General features: G+C 40.1%; 2 protein-coding genes across 5 annotated transcripts in view; one reads left to right on the top strand and one right to left on the bottom strand.

Moving 5' to 3' along the window:
- Nucleotides 1-4381: 4381 nt before the first annotated feature.
- LOC143419971 (uncharacterized) lies at nucleotides 4382-8695 on the bottom strand. The gene is made up of 5 exons (XM_076887837.1): nucleotides 8525-8695; nucleotides 8049-8123; nucleotides 7598-7679; nucleotides 6884-7181; nucleotides 4382-5149 (listed from the first exon to the last, which is right to left on the bottom strand). Exons 1-5 carry the CDS (start codon nucleotides 8547-8549, stop codon nucleotides 5114-5116), a joined length of 516 nt encoding a protein of 171 aa, XP_076743952.1. The 5' UTR covers nucleotides 8550-8695; the 3' UTR covers nucleotides 4382-5113.
- Nucleotides 8696-9540: 845 nt separating this feature from the next.
- pax2b (paired box 2b) overlaps nucleotides 9541-25527 on the top strand; it is a 29696-nt gene continuing 13709 nt past the window's right edge. For 2 of the 4 annotated variants that reach the window (XM_004561221.3, XM_004561223.4), the window contains exons 1-6: nucleotides 9541-10098; nucleotides 11669-11834; nucleotides 12313-12510; nucleotides 15287-15366; nucleotides 15458-15577; nucleotides 24005-24180. In XM_004561221.3, the coding sequence (XP_004561278.1) occupies nucleotides 10056-10098; nucleotides 11669-11834; nucleotides 12313-12510; nucleotides 15287-15366; nucleotides 15458-15577; nucleotides 24005-24180 (783 nt within the window). In that variant the 5' untranslated portion in view covers nucleotides 9541-10055. Of the gene's footprint in view, nucleotides 10099-11668; nucleotides 11835-12297; nucleotides 12511-15286; nucleotides 15367-15457; nucleotides 15578-24004; nucleotides 24181-25527 lie in introns of all 4 variants that reach the window. The other 2 variants (XM_004561219.3, XM_076887574.1) reach the window with 1 other exon arrangement.

The raw sequence follows: 25527 nt of genomic DNA, 5'->3' as shown, positions 1-25527 counted from the left end.
TTGTGGCCACTTTGAAGAGCCTGGCTCTATACTGGGACCCATTGCTGAAGGCAGCGATTGGTTTCCATTAATTTCTGTATGGCATAAAAATCAATTGGCAGACTACTGACGCTTGCATGAGTATTGTAATTCATCACTCTGAACTCTGTCAAATCAAATATAATACAGTGAGGGATTAAAAAGCAGGCTGATTGATCACAAGAGATTTGGAAATGATTTGAAATCAATCGCAAACTATATTGGACTTAAAAGGCATCCATTCTGCATGGTTTGGAAATCTCCATCTGGATCAGCAGTACTGTGAAGTGCAGTGGCAGCAAGTTGATTAAGCACTGTTCATAGGTTTCATTTTGAGGTATTCTATTGTATTGTGTCATTTTTACTATTAACCTCTACATTTAACATGTAAGTAGTCTGCTTTTTACTTTAATAAATGTACAAAACACAGAAGTGGGTTGCAAAGCTTGCATATAAAGTTTTACACTTTCAAAAGCACTAGGTGCCAGTGCTTTTCAGGCACTGGCACCTAGGCTGTGGAACTCTCTGCCGTTGTCTTTACGCTGTCTAGACTCTACTGACTCCTTTAAAAAGCAGCTGAAGACTTTTTTATACAAACGGGCTTTTAACTAATTTAATTAATTTTAACTTGTATGTCTGATCTTACTGTAAAGCACTTTGTGATTTTTATCTGTGAAATGTGCTATATAAATAAATTTTACTTACTTACTTACTTACTTACAAACCAGCAACATAATGTAAATGTTCACATGTTTCAACAATTTTAAAATACAGCACTGTACACAAGTTTTGAGTCACTCCGACCACCTTTATTCTTCACTACCTGCCTTCTCTTTGTCAATTCTCTCTCAAGGTGATCCTTCAGCCAGTCTTTGAGGAAGCCAATCCATAACTGATAGTTTTTCACTGTGTATGCTTTTCCTGCATTGGCAGTGTATTTGGGATCATTGTCGTGCTGAAAAACTAAGCCCTTGTCAGTCATGTGCTTTTATTATATGGTGGATCCAAATCTGACAATATCCTATCAATTTTGACAAGACCACCAGCACCACTGGCTGAAATGCAGCCCCAAACCATGACAATGCCTCCACCGTGTTTTACAGATGGATCACTGTTGTATCTCTACCATGTTTATTGACATGGATTTGAACCAAAAACTTCTAGCTCGGATTCATCACTCCATTAGATCTGTTGTCACTGATTCGTTATCTACTTCTTGTGTAATATGACACCCCTCAGCTTGTTCTCTCTCCCTCCTTAAGAATGGCTTCCTAACGTCTATCCTTCCACTGAGACAATTTCTGAGGAGGCTTCAGGGAACAACCGATGGATCAGCTGAAAGACCAGTTCTCTGAGATCCTGTAGAATTGCGTGTTATCTTTGGCAAGACAAATGAATGTGTTTACTGACAGGCCTTAAAAAAAAAAAAAAAAATTCTTTTGTAAGAACTGGACTGAAGATTGGTGGAAAAGCAGGCAGTGCCCCCAAAAAACGTTGAAAGACCTTCAGAAAGCCTTGAGAACTACTGCTCAAAACCACTTTAAAAAGTTGAAAAAGAGTTGCTTGGAAGGAAAATATAAAGAAATGCAGGGTGATTCAAGACTTTTGCACAGTAATGTATACATAAAAGTATGGAATAATTCTGCATGATTGCAGAGATATGGTATGATTTACTGCATTTTAACCAATTTTCTGTAATGAATTAAATATAATGACCTTAACTTGCAAAATTGATAACTTTAAGTAAAGAATCTGAGTACTTCCTCTATACCCCAGATGACGTATAAGAGCACAGTGATGTAAACAGACTCCACAGCAACAACGAGGATTGTGGAAAAAGAGGAAGCCTCTGAAGCGAGATGAAACTTGAAGGTTGCTGTGGTTATTTATTGAAGCCTCTGAGTGAAATGTGCCAGTACATCATGCGGCTATACATTGTAACACTATTACACAGTGCATCATTAAACAGATCCATAAACCACACGGGCAACCAGACCAAATTTTAATGACAAAAGCGTTGATCTGAGATAAGTATAAATACGATGTAATTCAGCAAGGTTTCATGCCTGGTTAAGCATGTACATCTTTTGGCGGCCCACTAACTGATATTACTTCAGTGCAATATTTCAGAGCACATCAACATCCCAGTGAAATTAACTCTGATGTGTGAGCAGACCCGAGTCCAGCACTACAAACTGTCTCGTGATTATATCGAGATAGATAGAGCAAGTTGTGCACAAAACTCCCCACAGTCTGCAAGCTGTCCTGGCAAATTTAAATACACCTCTGAAAAAATGGTAGAATCATTCTCTAATGTTTACGCTGCTGGAAAATAGGTAATAGATGTGATGCCCCGAGAGTGTTTTTGGAGGCAGTTGGTTTTTCCTCTGTCTGATTACTAAATCTAGGGTTGATATACAGATGTAAATATGCTGCTTAGAAGCACCCTCCTCCCCTATCCCTCCCTCCCTCTTCTCTTCCATCTGGCAGACAATAGTTTAAAATTCTTAATCCATGAGCAACCATTGAACATTAGTGAATTGCAAATTACAGATGTTTTACTGTCTCTCCCCCTTCTTTTTTTCCTGTTTTGATCTGTGCATCCCACTGTCACTCAGTGTCGCATACGCATCCCTGGCTCCTCTGCATTCATTAGACACCCTGTGCCATCATGGCACCATATGACACTGTCATCATTTGGTAATTAAACCTTTGCTCGTTTAAATATGAAAAGCTGGCAAGGGTGTGATCATAAACAATGTTGCGCAAACCAGATTTTCCAGACTAAATGAGAATTTGAGCAGCATCACGCCAGAGGTTTTTCTTTTTCTTTTTCTGTCTTCACTTGGAGCAAAACAATAATGAAAAACAAACGCAGGAAAAGTTGTCCTCGTGCCTAACACATCCGACTGTCGCCCATTAAAATTCATGTAAACTCCTACTTTATTTAAACCACAGAAAATACATTTTAGAAATGTTTTTATAGTCATAGTCACAGATTGCAGCTCTCATCTTTCAGTCTACAAGTAAACAATAATAATAAGCCAAAAGACAACAGCAGCCAACAACATTTTGTGCATGATTACATTACAAAAAGATTTTAAAATCAGACCCCTAAATGATAACTACAGGACACAACATCATTGCTGCACTCTTTTGTCCCCTAAACACAGTTGTGTGCTTGATCATGTTGGACCAGCAGACAATAAAATCTCTTCGGTGCCTGAGGACAAGCGTCAACATCTCCCAGATTCTCATCTAAATTCACACAGGCCTCCATCACTGAAGATTTAGCCAAATGGCTGTGAAGAGGAGGAATGCCCGAACCATTACAAGCCAAACTACTGGCTTTTTATTACCGCTAAACAATCTTCCTCAGAGCCGTCCTTTAGCGTACCTCTGAGCTCAGAGCCGGTGAGAAAGTATGTGGGAGGAGGCCATTCAGTCACATTATGGCTTTCCATAGATCAAGGTCACAATTTTCATGATCATTACACCACTGAAGGTGACAGGAAGCATTTACAGAAGTGATCAGGAGCTTATGTGGGAGCTGCTCATCCGTAGATTTCTGGGGAGAGGAATATATGTGTATACACAGCTTCTCCTGCACCCACAGACACACAAACTAATCAGCAAGTCACACGGGCGCAGCTATCATTGCTCATATAATCATGATTATTACGCTGAAGATAACTAGCGAGGACAAAGACAGAGAAGGAACAGAAACAACAAGACAATGTGTGAAAAATTAAGAAAATCAAATTGTCTGAGCTGGACAAAAAATACAACCTTTTGAGTTTTAAGTCTGCCACCAGGAGGTGACTGCTATATTATGCATTCACATGCCATAGGCTAACACATGTCAGCGGCCCACTGGACAGAAGCTCTGTTTCCCATATTGCTGACATGTGATTGGAAGCTGTTGGCTGTCTGGATGGGACAGAGGCAGCTGGCGGGACACCTCTGAGCCGCCTCGGGCTGATCTCTGTTGTACACACACACACACACACACACACACACACACACACACGCACGCACACACACACACACACACACACACACACACACACACACACACACACACACACACACACACATAGAGGAAAAGAGAGAGGAAAAGATAGAGAGAGACGAGCTCCTGCTTCTCCCATAGTGATGAACCCTGGGCCTTATGGGAGGCTGGCTAATGTGTGCTGCCTTTATCCACTGAAAGACATGCTTGTGTGCAGCTCTGATAGTCACTGTTAGTGGTGGTTGATGATGATGAGGATACTTTTATTTTCATTCATGTAAAATGATAAAAGAGAATGCTTGGGAAATGATCATAGCTGGACATTAGTGGCAATTAACTTTTATTGAACAAACAGTAAAGATACATATGATTTCCTTTACAGTTATCCAGAACACTCCTGACTTTCATTCCTGATGCCCTTACCAGCTTTGCTGCAAAGCCTCGCCAGTCTTTGTGAAGTTAAAACCAGAGGGGCACACATTTAACTATTCATGTGGAAAGTTTGATGGGGAAGAGGAAGGATTTAGCCCTTGTTCCCAGTGCAATAAATGCAACATGGAGAATACTTTTGAAAATGACAAGATACAGTCCTATTTTTAATCCGACACTGCAGGGCATATTTAACAGTAACTTCCAAATCTGCATAATGAATGAAGAGCCAGTTCTTTATCTTTATTCCCCAATTTAGGGTCTCAAAGAATGATAGCTATAACATATAACCCTGCTAAACAATAATAATAATAGTAATAATAATAATAATAATAATAATAATAATAATAATAATAATAATAATAATAATAATAATAATGCAATTTTTTTCTTTCATGTTTAAATGCAAATGAGATGTTAATTTTTCTTAATGATTTGCTCTACCTGAGGCATGGAAAAGCTCAGAAACTCGACTGTCTGACTGCCTTTGTGCTCAGGCTATGAAAAGTAATTTAACAAAGTGTTTTCTAATCAAAGTAATGTAACCTGATCTCACTTGCATTTGGATCTTTAATACAATACAAAATGACTGGAACCACTCATTATGTGTGTGTGTGTGTGTGCGTTGAGGGGGTGGAGGGCTGCTGTTGAGGACTAATGACGGGACAGATCATCAGATGAACAGCCAACCTGAAAACACAGCAGACATGGAAAGGCTTTAATTGCAGTTAACAACAAAACGGATGAAGGTAACAGTTTTTTGTTTTTACGCTGTTTTGTTTTCTTTGTTTTGTTTTTTAAGGTCGCTGTAAGGACATTTACAGTTACAGTACGGATCCTCAGAGCAGATAAAGTTCTTCCTGTGTGGGTTTTATCTTCTGAAATATGACCCTGGCAGCTGTAAACTATGGCATTGACTTTTACGCCTATTCTTAATTTTTCATGATTTGCCATCAAAGACAGTAAGCGGTTAAATTGGCTGAAGTGAACTGACGCACTCACTCTAAGTGCGCACACAAAGCAACAACTAAAATCTGATGTGTGGGGCCTACAGAGTGGCGTCAAAATGTCGATCAAAGGCTGACAGATTATTCTTTAACAAATGTTAATGACAAAAATGTGCAATGGCTTAATTTACTTACCTGTAAATCTATTCAGAAGACGCTCAGATATCAAGTTCAACCTTATTCCTAAGTGGATAAACGATATTATTAAAGAGTAATTGATTCCAGTTAAGTGTGAATGGACTAAATTGCTGACATCCGTAAAAATCGAGGTAAAAGCCTCTTTAGATTGCTTAATTATTACTGTTTATTCTTATTGTTATGTGCAGTGTGGATTTAATATCTGCAAAGTTACATATTGCAAAAGGTTCGTTTTTTAACTTGCACTTACTATATTAACATGTTAAATATATTTTTAAAACTGATCGGTTGCATTAACAAGAGCTTAAGAACTGATTGTTTAGATTAGAATTATTTAATTATTGATATACTATAACATCACGTGAGCACCATAGGAGCTATTATAATGCCACTGTCATAAAATAAAACATTAAAAAAAATAAAACTATTTTTTTTTCGTTAAGAGACAGAGAGGACCGGACGTGTGTTTCCATGTCTGTGTTGTTATTCAATGAGGCCACACTCTGAGCTTATAATGACTTTATAACTCTGAAATATTAATCTGCTGCATCTTTGAGGGAACAGACTCTCAGCTGACAGCGCCAGAAACAATGTAGGATGCTCTTCAGCAGAGCAAATGCATAAATATATTGAAATAAAATCAGAGAAACGAAACAGAGATCGCGTTTTAGTTTTACGTTTCAACTAGGGGATCAATGGAAAACAGTTGTAATGATCCAATTAATTATCGGCAAAATTAAAAGCAAGTGCAAAATCAATCTTTCACGGTGTAGAAGATGGAATCAAATTGATGCGCCATCTGTTCACAGGATTTGTAGCCCAGAGTATGGTAGCCTGGTTGCAGGAGCACAGGGCAGAGTGACGAAATCTAATATACAGTACGGTGTGGAGAGCTATTTTGTAAGTTTTACTGTATTATATGTAAGTGGGAGACCGTGGAGAGGCTGACCTGAACTTCTCAGATCCCCTGCTTATAAAACAACGACATTACGTCTTTGTACATATTTAAGAGTGGGTTGTTTTTTTGTTTTGTTTTGTTTTTTGGGTTTTTTTTTGTGAAACCTATATCAAAATAACAAGGCTGTTATTACTGTTACTATTTTTATTCAATCGTACAGAGCATCTTTTCCAAATAAAAATGTGGACATTAATATTAGGTTTACACGATGTGCAAAAAGAGCCTAAATGAGCCTCCATTCTGCAGCAAATTCATCTAAATCAACTTAAATCTGATGACGAACCCCTCCCTTAAATCTAAAAGGATTAATATTCAACTTACAACGAGTGGTGTCAGCTCCCCTCTGCAGGGAAACTCAGATCGATTGGTGACGTTGGAATAACGCGAGGGAGCCAGCCAGCAGCCTGCACAGGAAGAAAAAAGGGGGGAAAACTGATATGACACCTCTACAGAAATAAAACTTCTTAACCACCACTCAGACGCCTCGATCATCCTCCCCACAGTTGCCTGAAAGTGTGAGTTGATGTTCGGCGGGTGGAGCTGCTGGACCGTCGGTGCTCCTTCTTCCCTCTCCACCTCCTTCTCCTCCTCCTCCTCCATGCCACCTTTCCTCTCTCCTCTGCACAGGCCATTAGGAAGCGGGGCAAAAGATAAATTGCTCTCTGTCAATACATTACACCTCTCCTAATGGGTGCACACAGGCTCCAAAAACATTTTCCAAACTCTTGACAAGCAGTCGCATCGTCTTAAATGCCGCTGCTGCATGTCAGAGCGGAGACGAGACAGTGATTTAATTTCTTGAAACTTTAATTTATTTTATTTTTTAAACAACTCGTTTCAGGTTTCTGGTTTTGGTGCTCACTTGATGAAAAGTACCAGGGATTAATTATAACAAGTAAAACTTTGGGGGGGGGGGGGGGGGGGGGGGGGGGAGAAGATATGTGTAAATATGTGTATTTATATATGTCAGTTCTCCTTTTTGATATATATATATATATATATATATATATATATATATATATATAAATTTTTTACCCTGAATGACTTTTTATGAGCTCTCTGATCCCAGGCTGTAACTGCTGAATGGAGCGGTCCCCTCCTCCAAAAAGTAGCACACCTGCGGTCCAAATAGGAGCCAAACAAAGTAAACAGACAAACACACTGATATCATTTGCTCTAAATTATTAATAATAATTTCACCTCCTGCCTAATTCTTGTATGGGGAGGATCAACTGTGGGGTGCAAAAGGCCACGAGAGAGAGTGAGAGAAGGTGAGTAGAAAACTGAGGGAGGGGGATGACGATGGTGATGGTGGCGGTGGTGTTAGTGAGGGTGGGGGTCTTATAGGAGGGGGGAGAGAGAGAAAAAAAGAATGTAGCTTTAAGGGAAATGTGCAGCCGGGTGTGAAATTACAGCCTATAGTGCTACATATTGTACCAGAAGCTCTCTCCAAAAACAGTAACAAAAAGAGAAATCATCCTCTAACCTGACCAGGAGGCAGAGCGCGAGATGTGGCCGTCTGCCCCCCCAGTACGACCCCGCCCATCAGCGACCAGCGACCCTGGAGATACATATGTATATGTATAATATATATATGAATTGTGCTCAAAAATGCGTTATTATTATTATTATTATTATTATTATTATTATTATTATTATTATTATTATTATTATTATTATTATTATTGCTTTAGGTGCATAGAAATACTAGACTTTTATTTTGGTAATTATATTCTCTTTTATATGTGAAAAAAATCTAAGTGTTATTTTTTTGGTCTTTGTTAATAATTAATGTTCGTATTGTATTTAGAGCCTTATAAAATAATGTGTGTGTATATATATATATATATATATAGATATATATATATCTATATAGATATATAGATATATATATAGATATATATATATTGACATATTCTAACTGTGTAAAACAGGATGCTAGCAAGATTAAATAAAACGCACCTTCTTCACTTGTCTTCATCATCATTGTTGAAGTCCAAGATCCTCCAGTTTCGGATGGCGAAGTTATCAGTTAATAATTAATAACTTTGCAACCCTTTGCAGGAGTCTACAGGTCTACAACTGACAGATATTTTACTCGAATACTGTTTTTCACTCCTCAGGTTGCAAGCACTCAAGTGCACCCCAAGTTTAACTTTTTTTTTTTTTTTTTGGACCACTTTGACAGCCACCTTTAAATTTGAGAAACTATACAGCGCCATCTACAGAAGCTAGGCGGCACTGCTGCGTGCGTAGCAACTTTCACCTCCAACCATCACCCCGGTTCAGTTTGAACCACCGCAATCATCATCACAATCAGCAGAATGTAGTAAAGTGAATACATGTGCATTTACATAGCCAGTTTCAACATTTCCTACATCGGATTAAAGGGAGAAATAGGATAAAGGCAAAAACAAAATGGGCCTAAAGTGGGCCCAGGGCTGGCGGCAAGATCAATAATATTATAATATTAATATTTTTTTAAAGAAAAGAAAAAAAAAGCTTAATAAATAGGAGAGCTACTTCATAGCTTTGAAGAATGGATGGATGTCCAGTATATTCCCAGAAATACGCTTGTTAGTCCGTTTATTTTAGGGAGGAAAAAAATCAGACGAAAACACACATTTAAAATATATATATATGTATAGCTCTAATTCATTGATTTAAAACTTCCAATATGCGATCATATACTTCACTGCCGTTATAATGTCTAATAAAGTCTGATATTTGTAACTCGGAACTCCTTATTTATCTCCCTCCCCTTCCTGCCGGTGTGACAGACCCAGAGACCTCCTCATTTGGACCCCCGGTTTTTTGCGTTGGCGAATCACAAAGTGTTGGCATCTATTGCCTTTGTCTGACAAGTCATCCATATAAGCAAAAGGGGGGTCTGCAGAGGAGAGGGGGAGGGAGGGAGGGGAGGGTTGCAGCTTTTAGAACCACAGACACAGAGAGAGGCTTCATTTCCAACCCAAAGATCCAGCCTAACGCATCCAGCGCGAAAGAGAAACCCCGACGTGTGTGTGCTTGTGTGTGTGTGCGTACGCGCAGGTTCCCTTCGCCGTTTTGACGTGTGAATCAAAGCCACCAGGACTAAAGGAGATACCGGGCCCTGCACACTGGAACCTGAACGTTTCGTTTCTGTAAAAGAGACCCAGTTTGCTCGCTGGCATGCTGTGAGAATTACCTCTGGTCACTCCAGGCTTTGAAAAAATACCGATAAACTGAGCACAGGTCGTGTTTCTGAAACAATCCTTCGGTCATGCTTTGCACCTGCCAGACCTCCGCTGCAGGACGGGACTGTTAAAGAAAAGAAGGGCAACTTTGAGGGGGAAGAAGTTGCCATTAGATCGGTTGCTGAAGCGGGGGTGGAGGGGCAAACTTAGTCCCTCCATCGAGTAGAATCACCTTTTTTTCTTCTTCACATTTTCATTCTTGATAGGAAGGCGAAACGGCGACTTCAGTTGATTATCTGTCTTTCCTTTGCTATCCAATGGATATTCACTGCAAAGCAGACCCCTTTACAGCGATGCACCGTAAGTAGCACAACCCGAGTTTCTTTGCCACTGCAGCTTTTGCATGCATGCGGATAAAATAATAACGGGAATATATAATATTTCTGCACAGCACAAAGGCGGCTCGCAGCAGCCTGTATAGCAATTTGGGACGTAACCGGCATCTTCGTGCATTTAAAAAGACAAAATTACCATCTGATAAACGGACGAACAGAGCCTCAAAAGGAATCATAAGACTGGCAGTGGAATAAATATTATATTTAATACGAATTTCAGACCTTATATCTTTCGTGTGCGCGAATTTGAACCTCGCGAAATGTTCTGAAATTGTCACAGCCAAGCTGCTCCGCTCACAGCAGCAATGTGCACAAATTCAACTTTTTAACCACTAGTAAACAAAGAACATGCGTTGGCAGGTACTTTGTAATTTACACGTGCATCCCCACGTAGCTTCCCGCGCAGCGCGCGCGTGTGTGTAGGCCTAATAAGTCAGGACACATTACACATCTATTACTCAAATTATCCAGCTAACAACAAGCTCTGTGTGCAGCACTTTGTAGTCAACGCACAGTGTGCTTTACTCGTAATTTGGCGAATGTGTGTGAATTATTGATAATCTCTCCGTTTACTAAAATAATATGTAATGTGAGTAATCAAGGCTTGTTCAATTATTTAAATTTGCATGAAGGGAATGAAGGAGCTCGTAACTTAATAGCCAACAGGAGCCGTGAGGTGCTAAGAAAATATCAAGTCTTTGTTTCGACTGTGTGAAACTTTCATGGAGTGTCAAAAATATATTTATATTATTTTTTAAATTCATTTCGGGAGATGCATTTCCGTTGTGGAGGAGGCTTACAGGTCCAATTTAAGGAGGAAGATGTCACAATAAGAGAGATTATTTACAATAATATTTAAAATATTAGAAATAAACACATGCATATTCTAAATAATTTTGTGGTTGAGTAGGTGAGTGTCACATCGATATTTATTTATTTATTGAAAGTATTTTAATTCACGATGTTTGAGATTGATTTTTGTAACTTAATTTGAATAAAATATGTATACATATAAAAAAAAATACATCAAGCAACATTTATCAAAATAATAATAAAAATTATTTTAGTCAGTTTTTATTTTGTGAAAATATGTGACCAAATTAAATAAATATTTAATATCTTACATATTGCTTTGCGCTGCTGTCACTATGTCCACTTTTAAATCTCCAGCAGCTGAAACAATCATACAATTTTTGCGATTATTCTGAAAACATATTATTATTTAGTCGCTTTGGTGAAGCTGTTTGAGAAACAAAGAGAAATATGGTATTGTAATTTCATAAAATTAAAATAGAAGCTACATACTTTTTTAATGAAAAAAATATATATTTTAAATTGCACCATTAGAGGGTTCTCGATAATAATAAATGCATGTAGGTCAGCCTACTCACTTATATTACACACGCCTTTGCTCCGTGATTTTTTTCTGCCTGATATAATTTTTTTTAAATACTTACCTGCCTGGACCTTCCTGTCTATTACGACCTTATGTAATGTTACGTCTGTTTGTGGTGTTGCTGTTGTATCCCACGTAGGGCACGGAGGTGTGAACCAGCTCGGCGGGGTGTTTGTGAACGGCAGACCCCTCCCGGACGTGGTGAGACAGCGGATAGTGGAGCTGGCCCACCAGGGCGTCCGGCCCTGCGACATCTCCAGGCAGCTGCGGGTCAGCCACGGCTGCGTCAGCAAGATCCTGGGCAGGTAGGTGAAAACTCTCAGCCCTGCATTCAGCCAGGCAGGTTTTCCTAGCAGGAGAGTAAGTAACGCAGATGTAAAATAATGTGGGAAGAGAGAATTGAACATAGCCTACTAAACTCAGCTCTGCTTTTAATAATCTTGAAATATAAATGAAAACTGCCTTTGAGTAACCGTTATAATTAGCAGTCTGTTAGTTTGGGAGGGGTCAGATGACTTGTTAGTTTAGTGTCCGCTAAAAGGATTTGACAACAGAACTATATGTTTGCACAGCGTGCGGTTTCCTGCTAGTAATTATTATTTTATTTTTATTTAAAGGTAACGATTAAAACTGATTGGGGTTTTTTCTTTTTTCTTTTTTAAAGAAGTTAAATGTTTCACACTTTCGTGTTAAACAAAACATAACTGGATTTGCCCACTCTTAAGGTTAACAGTCCGTTTATTGCTCGTATTGATGTAATTATTGCAGGTTTTTGTTTTGCAGATACTACGAGACTGGCAGCATCAAACCAGGGGTAATTGGTGGGTCTAAACCCAAAGTAGCCACGCCAAAGGTTGTGGAAAAAATAGCAGACTACAAGAGACAAAACCCAACCATGTTTGCCTGGGAGATCAGAGACAGACTTCTGGCAGAGGGCGTCTGCGACAATGACACTGTTCCCAGCGTCTCATCCATTAACAGGTAGGGGGAAATGGAAATTATAGAGTAACTTCAAAATAAATACACAATTTGGATTTTTTTTTTCCTTTGTGAATGTAGTTTAGGTAAACGACGGGCTGCCGGATGTAAACACTTTAATGAAGAGGGCCGGCAGGGCGCAAATTGAAAATCATTTATCACTGTATGTCTGGGCTAAACGCGCCACCCACTGCAGAATATTGTTTGACCAACTTCTTGCTGCCCGGCACGCCGAGGCTGCCTGCGGTCTCAGAGGTGCAATTCAATCTTTCAGGCCAAACTCCCTCAACAATCAGCAGTACATCCAGGACTGAGTGAATCTGTCGAGATGAAAACCGATCAATATTCGGTGACCAGATCCCGTGGCGCTATAAAGAAGGCCAATTTTCTTTAGCACATCTAATGTGCTGGAGCTATTGCACAGAGAAAGCAACGCGGGTTTTTCAGCAAGATAATATTTCGGAAATATATATATATATATATATATATATATATATATATATATATATATATATATATATATAACATTTTCAGTTCATTCACAATTGTCCCTATAATTGCTTTCATCTCTTCAAAGTATTTTTTAACAGCATATAGTTATAGCCTGTATTTTGAAAACGGCAGTCACAGCAAGACCCAGGACATCCCCACTATCACCTCACCCTTCCTTACCCTGTCCCCCTCCCACCACCACCACCACCACCAGAGATCCCTGGTGATGAACTTTGGTTAAGAGGCACTGTTCCATAGAGCCAGCATCAGCATTACATTTTAATGAGCTGATGGGAGAGCATGGACAGCTCCACACAAGACATCTTTTAAATAGAGAAAAGGCTGAAGAAAATTCATTTCATGCTTCGTGGCTGCTTAAAAAGCCCCATTTAAGGAGGCTCAGACACATGTATGTGATAAATTCAAAATGTACATTAATATCATTAAAAGAGCCCTATAAAGTTTTTCAATTCCAATTAAAGCTTTCTATTTTGGAAGGAAGCTGTGTGTGTGAGAGGGGGGAGACTTATGTGTCTTTGTTTATGTGGGAAATTAAAATGCGAACACAAAGCGGTGTAATTCTATCAGCCAAATATGAGAGCTACTTTGAATTTCTATTATGGCTTAATGCTGAATATATTTTTCAATAGAACTCATGTAAGAGTTCAGTGTCTTGCTCCAAAAACACATATAAATGAAACTCTATGAGCATTTGCTTTGATTTAGCTACGGCTAAATATTTTAACATAACAATGAAATTTTAACAATGAAAACATTCTCAGTGATTCGGTCAGTTGCAAACTTAGATGCAGCAGTTCTTAAAAGTCACTATAATAATAGCTTAATCCATTTCAAGAAATGTTTGTACTTGAAAAAGGGGTTTTCCCAGTTAAGTAGTTATGTAGAAAAAAGAAAAAACAAGGCCATAGCCAGAGTCTTTTCCAGCTGGATGGTTGTGAGTGAGTGGGGCCAGTTGTGGGTTTCTGTGGCAGACAGTTTGACCTCAGGACTTGTGACAAAGGGGATGCTTGATTTAAACACCTCTCCCCTGTGCATGCATTATTAAATGCTACAGAGATAGTGTTGTACTGTTCGTCAGGGCCACCACAACCAACAAGTAACGCTACCTTGGGTGCTAGACATAAAAAAAAGGGTCATCAATGGCGTTCAATATTATTGATTCAGGAGTAAAGCAATTTTAATATCTCTTCAGGGGATTTTCAGCAACAGCCAGGTCATTAATTCATTCTCCCAAATTGCTTATTCAATATCAAGAACATGGATACCAAATAAAGTCTTTGAATTTATGTAGCACACACAAGGGGTCGAATAACTGTTATGGGGAGAAGTGGAAAAAATTAAAACATCAATATGCGCTTTCTGCAAAGGCTTGTTGTTAGGTAGCTTTGCCTTCGAGGGGAGTTTTCTTGGTTTTTGTTTTTGTTTTTAATTCGTGACAGTGTGGGATTAATTTTTCTGAAGGCTTCTGGCACCTACATAACATTGATATCGGATGACCAAAATAAAAACCATACTATTTTTGATTCAGAGTTCCAATCTACATAGTCACAAATGAGCGATAAGAACACCATCCAAAAGGCTCTACGGTCCTCACACCGCCTTCTTTTTTTTAGTACTTTTAAATGGCTCTCGTGGCATACGTGATGAATAGTTTTAAAGTTTACAAATTATTGTGACAGCTCCCTCTCTCCCCAGTTGCCATTCAGATTAAAGGAATCTAATGCTGGCGTAAGCTTGTGCAAGGCAATAAGGAACTATTGCTTTCCTGTCACATATAATTTATAGCTTTCTATTTGCATCTGTTTGCCCGTGTGACTAATCCCCAACTTTTTCTCCCCAAGCCCCGATCAATACAACCTCATCCGCACTGGCACATGGGGGCTGGTGGTTCTGCGGAGATGTTTGATCTGGGAGGCAAAGCGGGCTGCTATAGGGCTGTGATCGGCCCAGTGAAACCCCCTTCACAGTGGGGGAGAGAGAGAGAGAGACAGAGCGTGCTGATTAGTGTGGGCCAGGTAGAGTCAGTGAAGCTGATCATTGAGGTGAATTGATGTGATTTCATGCTTTGTTTGCAAGATCACTCAGACCAAAAGTGCAATGAAGACTTTTCTTCAGTCTCACCTTTAAGGTAGAACCACTGACCAGATCCCCTCTTGTGTATGAGTTACATTTGATAGCTTATTCACAGTAACTGCTATGACTGATTTCTATGCATAGATAAGTGTCATATATGTGAGGTGACATGTGCTTTTCTGGTGTTGCTCAGGATCATCCGAACAAAAGTCCAGCAGCCTTTCCATCCATCTCCTGATGGGACATCTCTGTCGACACCAGGCCACACAATTGGTAATATTACAGCTCCCATGTGTGCTATAAATATATATATACATGTATATCAAATAGGAGTTGCTGATTTTTTTTCCTGTCTTTTTCTCAGTACCAAGCACAGCCTCTCCACCTGTAACTAGCGCCTCCAACGACCCTGCGGGATCCTATTCCATCAATGGAATTCTGGGTATTCCACGATCCAATGGTGAAAAGAGGAAAAGAGATGAAGGTAAGTGAGATTTTTACTTTTAAGAAAAAATGAACACATAAGATCAGGAGGAAAAAAAAGTCTTTTTAAAAACGAGGTTACAGCTTTGTACTATAAAACCCTCTGTGCTGAACATGCAATTACAGCATTCAAACCTGCTTCAGTTCCAGTAGATGACCCTTATAAAACACCTAAGTCTGAACTCTGTTACACTGCTGTGTCAACCTGCCAAGGAGTCTTTTGATTTGAAGACACGACCTCCGCTGTTGTCTCCTGCAATTAATCTTTATGGAAGTGATTAAAGGGCTTTAGATAATTACATGTCAAGATGATGTAGCCAACCACCCAGGTCAGTCAAGAAAGCGGCTATAGCTCTGTGGAGGGCTTGTGGTTTTTGTTTTGTTTTTTTAGAGCAAAAGTGGCTCTAGTTTTGCAGCTGAAGTCGTAGGTTAGTGGATGTAAGGGGGCCTGAGGCGATACAGATTATTGGTTCTGTAAGCAATAGGCTTCCTTAATGTCACTACATAAGAAGCTGATGAGAATAGCTAAACAGATGCACTCGTGTTACAAGGCGTGTATGGGTATGGAGGGATGATGTCGCTGCTGAAAAGGGGCAGTTATCTCAAACAGGGTGGGGAATGAGTGCCTTATTTCTGCAGTGCTCTGGAATGAGAGCTAATCAGAGCGCGGCAGCAGTTTACATAGCGTCTTCTTTGTTCTGGCGTTTGTTGAGAAGCACAGGGGTTTGCGGGATATTGAGTGGAATTGATGTTTTATGTGCGTGCAGGGAGGGAGGGATGACTAATGACCTGTCAGAGGTAGATTTCCTGGCAAAGATATAAAAACCAGCATGACGTGGACATGGCAAATGACATAATCAAGTCTTTCCCTGTAAGAGATGCAATCGCAGTGGCATAATGCAAACGTCTGGTATTTTCAAGGGTTCATTTTCAGTCGTTCGAGGACCTCTCATATTAGCCAGGGTGTAATGTCTAGTCACTGAATGATAGAATGCACACATTTCTATGCAGATTGCTACTGAAGGGCAAAGAGGTATTAAAGGGCATGGAGAGGAATAAGGTGTGTGTGTGTGTGTGTGTGTGTATATGTGTGTGTCTGAGAGAGAGAGAGAGAGAGAGAGAGAGAGAGAGAGAGAGAGAGAGAGAGAGAGAGAGAAGGAGAACTGGCCTGTTTTGTAGAGGTCTTCCAGGTGACAGCACCATGTTTCTATGGCTATTCAGTCTCAAATGATTCCCCTGATGTGCTGCCATTTCTGTGATTTAGGTGCTCGTCCAGCATTACATAGAAAGAGACGAAAGCTGCATGTGTGTGCGTGGATGCGTGTGCCTGTGTGCGTGCGTGTTTAAGTCAGAGTAGGGCTCGTACTGACAGAGATGGTGGAGCTTTGGTTCTTATATACTCTCGCAAAAGCCAGCTGGTGCCTACCTGAAACTACAGGGTCATGGATACTTCATCTCTCCAAAACATAAAACCTTGGGCCTTTGGCCACACACAGCTGCAAAAGCAATGTCTTGCCTCAAGCCACAGTTTGTAAGAATAGTATATTACATACGATGCTACCCTGTAGACACAATTGTCCTGTTGCTGTCTTCCCTTAAAGTGCACTTTACCAAACAAAAAGATTTTGCTGCAGGTAGGTTAAACTGTCCATTGCACGAGGGCTCTCGCTACAGTTATGCCATGTTCTCTGCATGATGAGGAATGCAAAGATTTTTGCTTTAGTAATAAATTTGAGCCGCTGAGTAAATGTGATTCACTGTGTGAATAATGTTCTGACATTTGAGCTGCAACTCCAATCCGTCCTCTCTTGTGGTTTAGGAGACCGATATTGCCATGTAGCAATATTTTAGGGGTGTATTTTTGAAAGTAAAGCATTTATGCATGATGTGGACTCCGCTGACATCACATTTAAGCGGTGGTTGTAGCATTTGCATATTCATATTATATACCAATGAAAGCAAAGATGTTCGGAGATGTTAGAAAGATATTGCTGTTATCGGAGCGCTTCATTGTTGTTTTGGGTTCAAAGCAGATTTTCTCTCTGTGTTTCAGCAATGCCTTGTTTGCTGTTCAGACATATCTTCCTTCACTCAGTAGGCAGTAGTGTATACTGGGTTAATGCTGGGATTAAATTTCCTCACAGCACAGTAGCTTGCCTGAGCCCTATTTAACTTGGTAAGCCTCATGATTATTATGGCACAAGCAGTCATTATCAAGGGTTGAAAACATGAACAAAAATGAGAGAGAAGGAAAGGAGGGGAAGGGTTAGGGAGGGGAGGCGGTGTGCAACACAAGCCCCGGTGAAATGGATTGGCCGTGTAGCCCAGAGTATTTGTTTTAGGCAGTAGCCGTGGCTCTCTGCCAAGCCGGCAGACAGCTCCTAAGTTTCCAAGTCAGCAGTGCCCTTAAAAAAGGTTCCCCCATTACAGGCGGGATGTAGAGATAATGTAGTGTGACACACGTTATGTACACTGGGTCTCGGCAAGAGGAGCTTCAGGGACACAGGTGTCATAAGAGCCATTAATCTGCTATTGTCACGTGTTATTACAAATTAAAAGTAGCATGTTACACTTGGCAGCCATTGTTGCAGACGGACAGGGTGTGGGAGAGAGAGGGAGGGAGCACGAGCGAGACCCCAGGAGATGGTGTCTTTGGTGACCACGGCTGTCTGCACGTTTTACAAATTGACATATATTAGAATTCGCAATTCTGCAGAGAAAAGCTATTACCTCACAGATTAACATCCAAGTACCCCACCACCCGCCTCACCCCTGCATCCCTGCTCGAAAACCCCCCACTGCTTCTGACACTGTGGGCTTCAGAAAAGACAAAGGAGAAGCTGCTTCTCCCCGAGTGAAGTAAAAACAGTCGAAATATTTGAGCACAAATTTGCTTTCGGTGTTGTTTTTGAGTTTGTTCGTTTTTTTTTTTCATGTTATTAGTGAATGTGTGTAAGAGCTGAATTGACTTAAGCAGACAACTCGGAGGTGTGTTGATAACAGGCCGTGTCCATGAAGTGTGTCCGGTCCTTTAAAGTGATATCATATGTCCTTTCAAAGCAACTCGCCAATTGCACAATCAGACCGGTAGATGATTCTTAATTTCAGCCATTGTGTGTGCTTTTCTTGCTTTTTGTCTGGCTTTCTTTTTTGATTTATGAAAGAAATACCAAGAGAGAAATTTCATGATAAGATGATCATCATATATTTCAAAACCCAACAACAATAGCCAGTGGCAGTCAGAATGGATGTGATTCTGTGCTTCAGTAGCTGTTGAATTAATTATTTCTCATCTCTGAGCGTCATGAGGACTGAACTGAGGCGTGTGGATGGAGATGAGTGATGGAGCGGGCCGCCGTCACACCCTGCTCTGTGTATCAGCATCTGTTTTGGGAGAGAGGAAGAATCAACACAGGAACTGGGAGTGCAGCAAAATGTCAGCACCGAAGTGTAACCTCCGAATTAGATTAATAAAGCCTTTAAAAGCTTGGCAACATCACAACAAAATAATGGCCACCACTAGGTGATATTCGACGTACCCAAATTCTCAGGAGTAATCACATTTTTTTGCAAGTAATCAATCAGGCTATGTTTGGCTAATAAAATGTGAAATAATGCAAAAAAAAAAAAATGGGTTTAAAGTTCTCAAATTCTTATTACCAAAATTTAATTTCTGCTGATCTACACAATTTGTTGTTCCTACAGTAACACAGAAAAAACATATTACATCCAGAAGACAGTATTTCATCTATGTTTACATAATCAGAATAATCAATTAGCAAGCCAAAATGAAGCTGAGTTCATCCAATTTGATGCAAACGAGTTTTAATTTGATTTCATTTAGCCAAGAATTGAATCAGGCGGGAAATTATACAGGTATATTATTGTGAAATACGTGAATGTGTTGAGGGAACAAACTCGTATGCATGTTGACATGTTATTTAAACACGAAGCAGACCGGGTGGGAGTACAGTTGGGAGGGGGCAAAGCTCATTCGTCTAAGGGAGTCTTTCCTGACCTCAAGGTGCCTCAAACACAAACTTCAAAACTCAATTTTCATTAAACGAAAGACCTTAAACTTCTATTCTGAAGCCCCTCTCTTCTTCTAAGAAAAGCTGCTATTCATACTCAGTCTACACTTCATTTGCGATAATTGTTATCAAAAATAATAACTGTGACGGAGAAGCCAGTCACTCAGACCGACTTCAGACTCGGAGTTGCATTGGCTTAAGTCTCCTGCTAGGGGTCATGACCTCTGGGTGCCAATCCTGCAGAGAGGAGGCTGCTTCATAAAGCTGGTTATCTGATCTGATGGAGGCTACTCCCTTGTTACCAGAGTGTTAATACAGACCGATGTCAAGATGAATATCTTCAGTGCCAGCGGTGATCAATAAGTGACCACAGAGCGAGACAAGCAACAACAAAGCCACTGTGGTCAGAGATTATTATCACTGCAGCGTAATGGGCAGATTTAGAAATGTCCAGATGATGGTTCGGACTTTCGGAAGAGATTTTGAAGCACTTATGCAAGCTGATGCATTTTTATTTAACAATATGTATGGCTATATAAGCAAAATGTTAAAGTTAACATTTCTAAATTTAGTGTAGATCAGGCTTGGTCAAATTTAATTGACAGCGGCTTCAGCTCGCTAACACATTAACTCTTTAAACCCCGAACCATGAAATAAGTAGCAGAAAATTCTTCTTTTTAAAAAAAATATATATATATGCATTTGTGAGTTTAGTTTGTGACAGTTTATTATTTCTTTATTGCTTAAAACTGTATTGTGCAATTTATTAAATTTTTTATGTTGAGGGTGGGATCACACTGATCATGTGGAAGTCTCAAAAACACAAAAAATCACATATTAAATGTGATAAACTGGGCATTAAGAGGTTAAACTAATGAGGCAGAAATCAGTCAAATGTAAATTATTATCAAATTACTAATTTAGATACTATTTTTTTTTCAATCTTGAGTATGGAAAAAAAGTAAATCTAAATAAAAAACCTCACACTCCAGAGCTTTTCCAGTTAGGCCTTTCTAGGTTTGACTTAAAATAACTACCTTGCTGTGGTTAAGCAACTTTGTCATGGGTTTTAATGATAGCAACAGGGGTAATAAGGTGAGAGAACAATCATAGTCTGGTTTAAAAAACCAGTTTTCACCAGCAACGGGAATGTCTGGTGTTAAAGATGTTTTGTTGGCACTTATAATGACATAATTGTACTCTTTTTTTTATCCTAATGCACAGGAGTCATAATTCACTTAAGAACAATATGTTCTTTTGGGACTTTGGTGTTTTTTTGGGGGAAACATTCTCCAAACTACTTAAACCTATGCTTGAAGAATCATAATTACATAGCTTCCTGAATGGTCTTAAGAGAGTCGTCTTCTTCACCAAAACACCACCTCTGCTGATTTGTCAGAAGAGAATCAGTAGCAGGGAGGGCAGATTGGACTGAGTGGGAGGAAAAGTGTGTAGCTTGACCCAGGATGGTTTGTCTTGTGTGTGGGAAGTGTATTCCACACTGGTGAATGACAAATATGGTTGGGGGTATTGATCAGGGTGTTGTGGATCAGGCTCGCTGATGGAAAGTAATTAATGACTCTATTTGCTTTGGTAGCAAAGAGGACAACTGGGTTTGATAAAGTGACTTGGTGCAGCTGTAGCAGGTGAGATTATCCACCTGAATGTACCAAAGTGCCACTACAGGGGCAAGAAAGCAGTTTTTTGGGGGGAGGTGTTTCCTTGTTTTTGTTGTGTATGAATTGCGTTATGCTCTTAAAGTAATAAATTTAACTTTTTACCAAGTAGTAGAGCTGTATCGTTGTATTTGCTGGGTATTGCACATGTTAAACCAGTGGGGATAGGCCCCTCTAGGGGGGTATAGAGTAGCGGTCCCCAACCTTTTTTGCACCACGGACCGGTTTATGCCCCACAATATTTTCACGGTCCGGCCTTTAAGGTGTCGCGGATAAATACAACAAAATAAAACTTGTACTGGTACCGAAAAAAATGAAGATATATTCATAACACACGTGAAAAGACCCAGGAAAACCGAGTTAACGATAAAAACAAGAACAAAATAACACTAAAAACCGATAAAAACCCTGAAAACCATACATTTCACACCCAAGCCTCAACTCTCGCAGCCCGGTACCAAACGACTCACGGACCGGTACCAGTCCGTGGCCCAGGGGTTGGGGACCGCTGGTATAGAGTGACACTATGAGGGGCAATAAGGGGGGATTTTCATATGCTATTGTGCTGAGCATGACATCACATATTTGTTTGTTGACTCCTGGTTTGGCCATCGCATCTTTTATTTTTAAAATGAAACATGGGTACCAAGGAGTGGATCTGACTAAGAAACAAAGGACACTGTAAGCTCATACATCCTGTTTTATGGGACCATACTTTACAAAATGAATGTCACGTTGTATTAAATAGGACTTTGCACTAATAATTGAAAGTACAAACTCATTAGGAAAGTATTTAATGAGGTCATTGCTCAAGGGAGCCAAAGGGTCATTTTTTTAAATGCACTTAATCTTTTTTCAGCTGTATTAGACTTCACTTTTCAGAGCTGCATCCATCTTTTATATACAGCCTTTCTACTGCTAACCTATGTCCTGTAAGATAAAACCTCAAATTAGGGCTGAAATGGATTATCTCATCTAACTTGATGTAAATCGAGTGGTCATGTCAACATTCACAGTTTCAAACCTGGAAACAAAGAGCAAATTCAATCACCTCAAACTTCTTCCTTTGCACACTATGTAATACATTACCCAGTTTCCTCCTTTGTCACAGCACCATTATAATTACTGGGCTGCTTTGTCACTTAATTAATTACACAAATAAATTCATTTTAGGGCAGTTGCTGAAATGAATGATGCTGCTGTCCTTCCTTTGCAGACACCCTCTACACATTACCTCATATTACCTCTTTGAAAGGTAAATGATGCATCAGTGAAACCGTTTATCTCCCAAATCAGATCTTCCGCATAGCAAAAATATAAGAGTTCCTCACAATGCAGCTCTATAAAAGCCTTTTTATGCAAACGTGACACTGACTAAGAAACTCATGGCAATATTTCCGTCACAAAACAATACAGCCTGTCAGATCTCTGCAGCACTTTTAAATAAACCTTAATGCATTTATTTTGGAGACTGAAAGTTTTGCTAATAAGATATTGTTAGCAAAACGCTTTATTTCTTTACATTTTTGCAGCCAGCACAATTTTGGCTTATGCACACCTACCTATGGTCTTGTTTATAGCTCCATCAGCTCCTCTTTGGAGAGTCGGGTTCATCCTCTGGCCTCAGCCGGTGAAAAAAGGTCAAGCAGCAGAATAGAACGGCAATAACCCTCCCAAATGGTACTATCACACAGACATGATTGATCAATTGAATTCCATGGCAGAGAAAAATGTGGGATTAAGTAGAGTATTATACGCACAATGAGTTGAGGCATGATGTTCATTTCAAGTTCATTTCAGCTCCCTCTTGCCACCAGAACAGGCAATCAATAGCGGCCTTGCATATCATATATCACCACTCTCCCACTGAGGGGAGAACATAATCTGCCGCAAATTTAGAATGACAGATTTGTAAGGGAGCTGAAGCTTTCTGGGATCCGGGGAAGAAGACCTACAGACACTGTCACTGCAGCCTGGAGAGGTGGCTGAGGGGGTGTGCGGGGGGTGGTTAAGAAGGGCTGGAGAAGAGAAAAAGAGAGGGCGCTATGGAAGGATGGTCTGTGAAGGTTTGAAAGCGTTGCACACAAGTAACAACGGGAGAGGCATCCTTCTCCCAACAGACGAGTAATCAGGTCAGGAGTCGGGAGAAAATTCCCGTGTTTGGAGAGCAGGATGATTGAACAAGAATGTACAATTTTATTCAGCCCCTTGTCCTCTGCTGCTGCTTTCAAATGGAACCACCCGCTCACTGAGAATGGAAGCAGTATTGAATTGTGAAAGGGAAATTGTGCTTTAAAAAAAAAGGCTGCTCTTGATTTCTGTAACATCGGTAGGGTTTTGGGTGGGGGGGTAGGAAAGAAGGAAGAAAAATGCACTGGCTGAAATGAAAAGGCACTATAATGGGCTTGCTGCTGCTTTCATTAGTACACATGCTTGCCACAACATGTATATATTTGCAAGTGACGGTAATCCATCAATTACCAGAGGGCTTTCAGATCATGATGGTGTTAATACTGTGGAGGGGTGCAGGGAAAAGCCTGTGTAATGTAGCCAGTGGCTCACCACAGCCATTAAGGTACAGAAAAACCTGCACTCCATTTCTCAGATCCCCCACAGAGAAGGTACAGGAAAAAAACATGAGAAGAATATAAAGTGCATAGCTTGAAGTAAAGGCCAGCTTCCCGGGGTCAGTGTCTCGAATGTTGCTCTTTCTTCTTGTAGATGGTTCAGATGGTTCTGGCCCAAACAGTGATTCTCAGGGTAGTGTGGAGAGTTTACGGAAACACCTGAGGGCAGATGCCTTCACACAGCAGCAGCTGGAAGCGTTGGACCGGGTCTTTGAACGCCCCTCGTACCCTGACGTCTTCTCTACGACGGAACATGTCAAACTAGAACAGGTTAGTGGCACCGAAACTCTCCATCTTTGCTTTTCCTTTCTTGCAGCACTGAAAACCGAGCATGCTAGTACTGAGTCAAACACAGAAAAAGCACCTCTGTCACATATATTCCCAAACCCTTTCCTGGAAATAAAAGCTAATTAAATAAATGTCTGAGATGGCAAAGCCTGGGATTACAGCCCCAGCATGTATAATGCTGGAGGTATCAGTAGGAAAACTCCCACATACTATTGATTTGGTGATGAAAAACACATTCTGTGTACTCCCTGTAATTGAGAATAACAGTAAAGCAACAGAAATTAATCAATACCTAGATTTTTTTTCTTCATTTTTGCCACACTATTCAACTGTTGTTTCTTGCCTTTGTTGTTTATTTTCCAATTCTATGACATATCTTAATGTGCAACGACTGACGCGGCCTCAAAAAGCTGCCTTTATTGTAACACATGCCCATGAAATAGTTGTATGAAACACTAGCCTCCACCTTTTTCCTGGTCCTGATATTAAAGCCACTCTGGCCATCCATCCTCATTTCGAAAAATTAAGAGGCATTTGGGAAACAGCCACCCCCCACGCCAAAATGACAGCCAGAACCCACCGCTTATTAAAAGCTCTGGGCTTATTACAATGGATAACCTTTATTTACTTTCATTATACTATTAAACAACAAGAGACTATTAATTTCTCCCACCGAACTACAAGTCGGACCCATAAAGCAAAAGCAGTCACCTAATTGAGTTCATTTTAATTTCTCTCCAATCGGGGCGAATTACGCAGGTGATAAATCAGTGGGACAGGCCTCACCTCCAGAAGAGGGCCTAATTTGCAGCTAATTACAAAACTGATTTCTACTGGAAGATCAATACCAAAACGAATTGGAAATGACTTGCAATCACAAAGAGCGTCAGGGAGAGTATTAAAAGGCAGAGGGAAAAGGGTTAGACTAGGAAAAGGGGGTGAGTAAGTAAGAAAAAAGAAAGGAGGCCAGGAACAGTCCAGAAAAATCAGCTTTAATTTAATGCAATATTAATCAGAGTATTTTCCCTTTCATGGGTGCCTCATGGTTTTTTTTCTTTTTTCCTCAGGAAAATGTGTCCCTATTAGCCAGTGTCTGGGTTCTGTAGCGAGGCATTAAAAAGCCATTCTGGAGATGCAAAACTCAATGGATTCACCCCTCCCACACTTCTGCTAGCCATTTGGTCATCCTTTTCAGACCTATCTTTTCAGTTTTCCCCCTCCTGCCCTTTATCTGCATGATAAAACGTCTGTTTGGCGTCTGAAGCCTGCGAGAATAGAGGAAAACATCCGACATTGTGCCAGTGAACAGTTGTAGCAGACAATTAGAGT

This window comes from Maylandia zebra, linkage group LG8 (genome assembly GCF_041146795.1).
Source record: "Maylandia zebra isolate NMK-2024a linkage group LG8, Mzebra_GT3a, whole genome shotgun sequence".
NCBI classification, from domain to species: domain Eukaryota; kingdom Metazoa; phylum Chordata; class Actinopteri; order Cichliformes; family Cichlidae; genus Maylandia; species Maylandia zebra.
The sequence above is the reverse complement of the archived record's forward strand: the minus strand, read 5'-3'. Positions and strand labels throughout refer to the sequence as shown.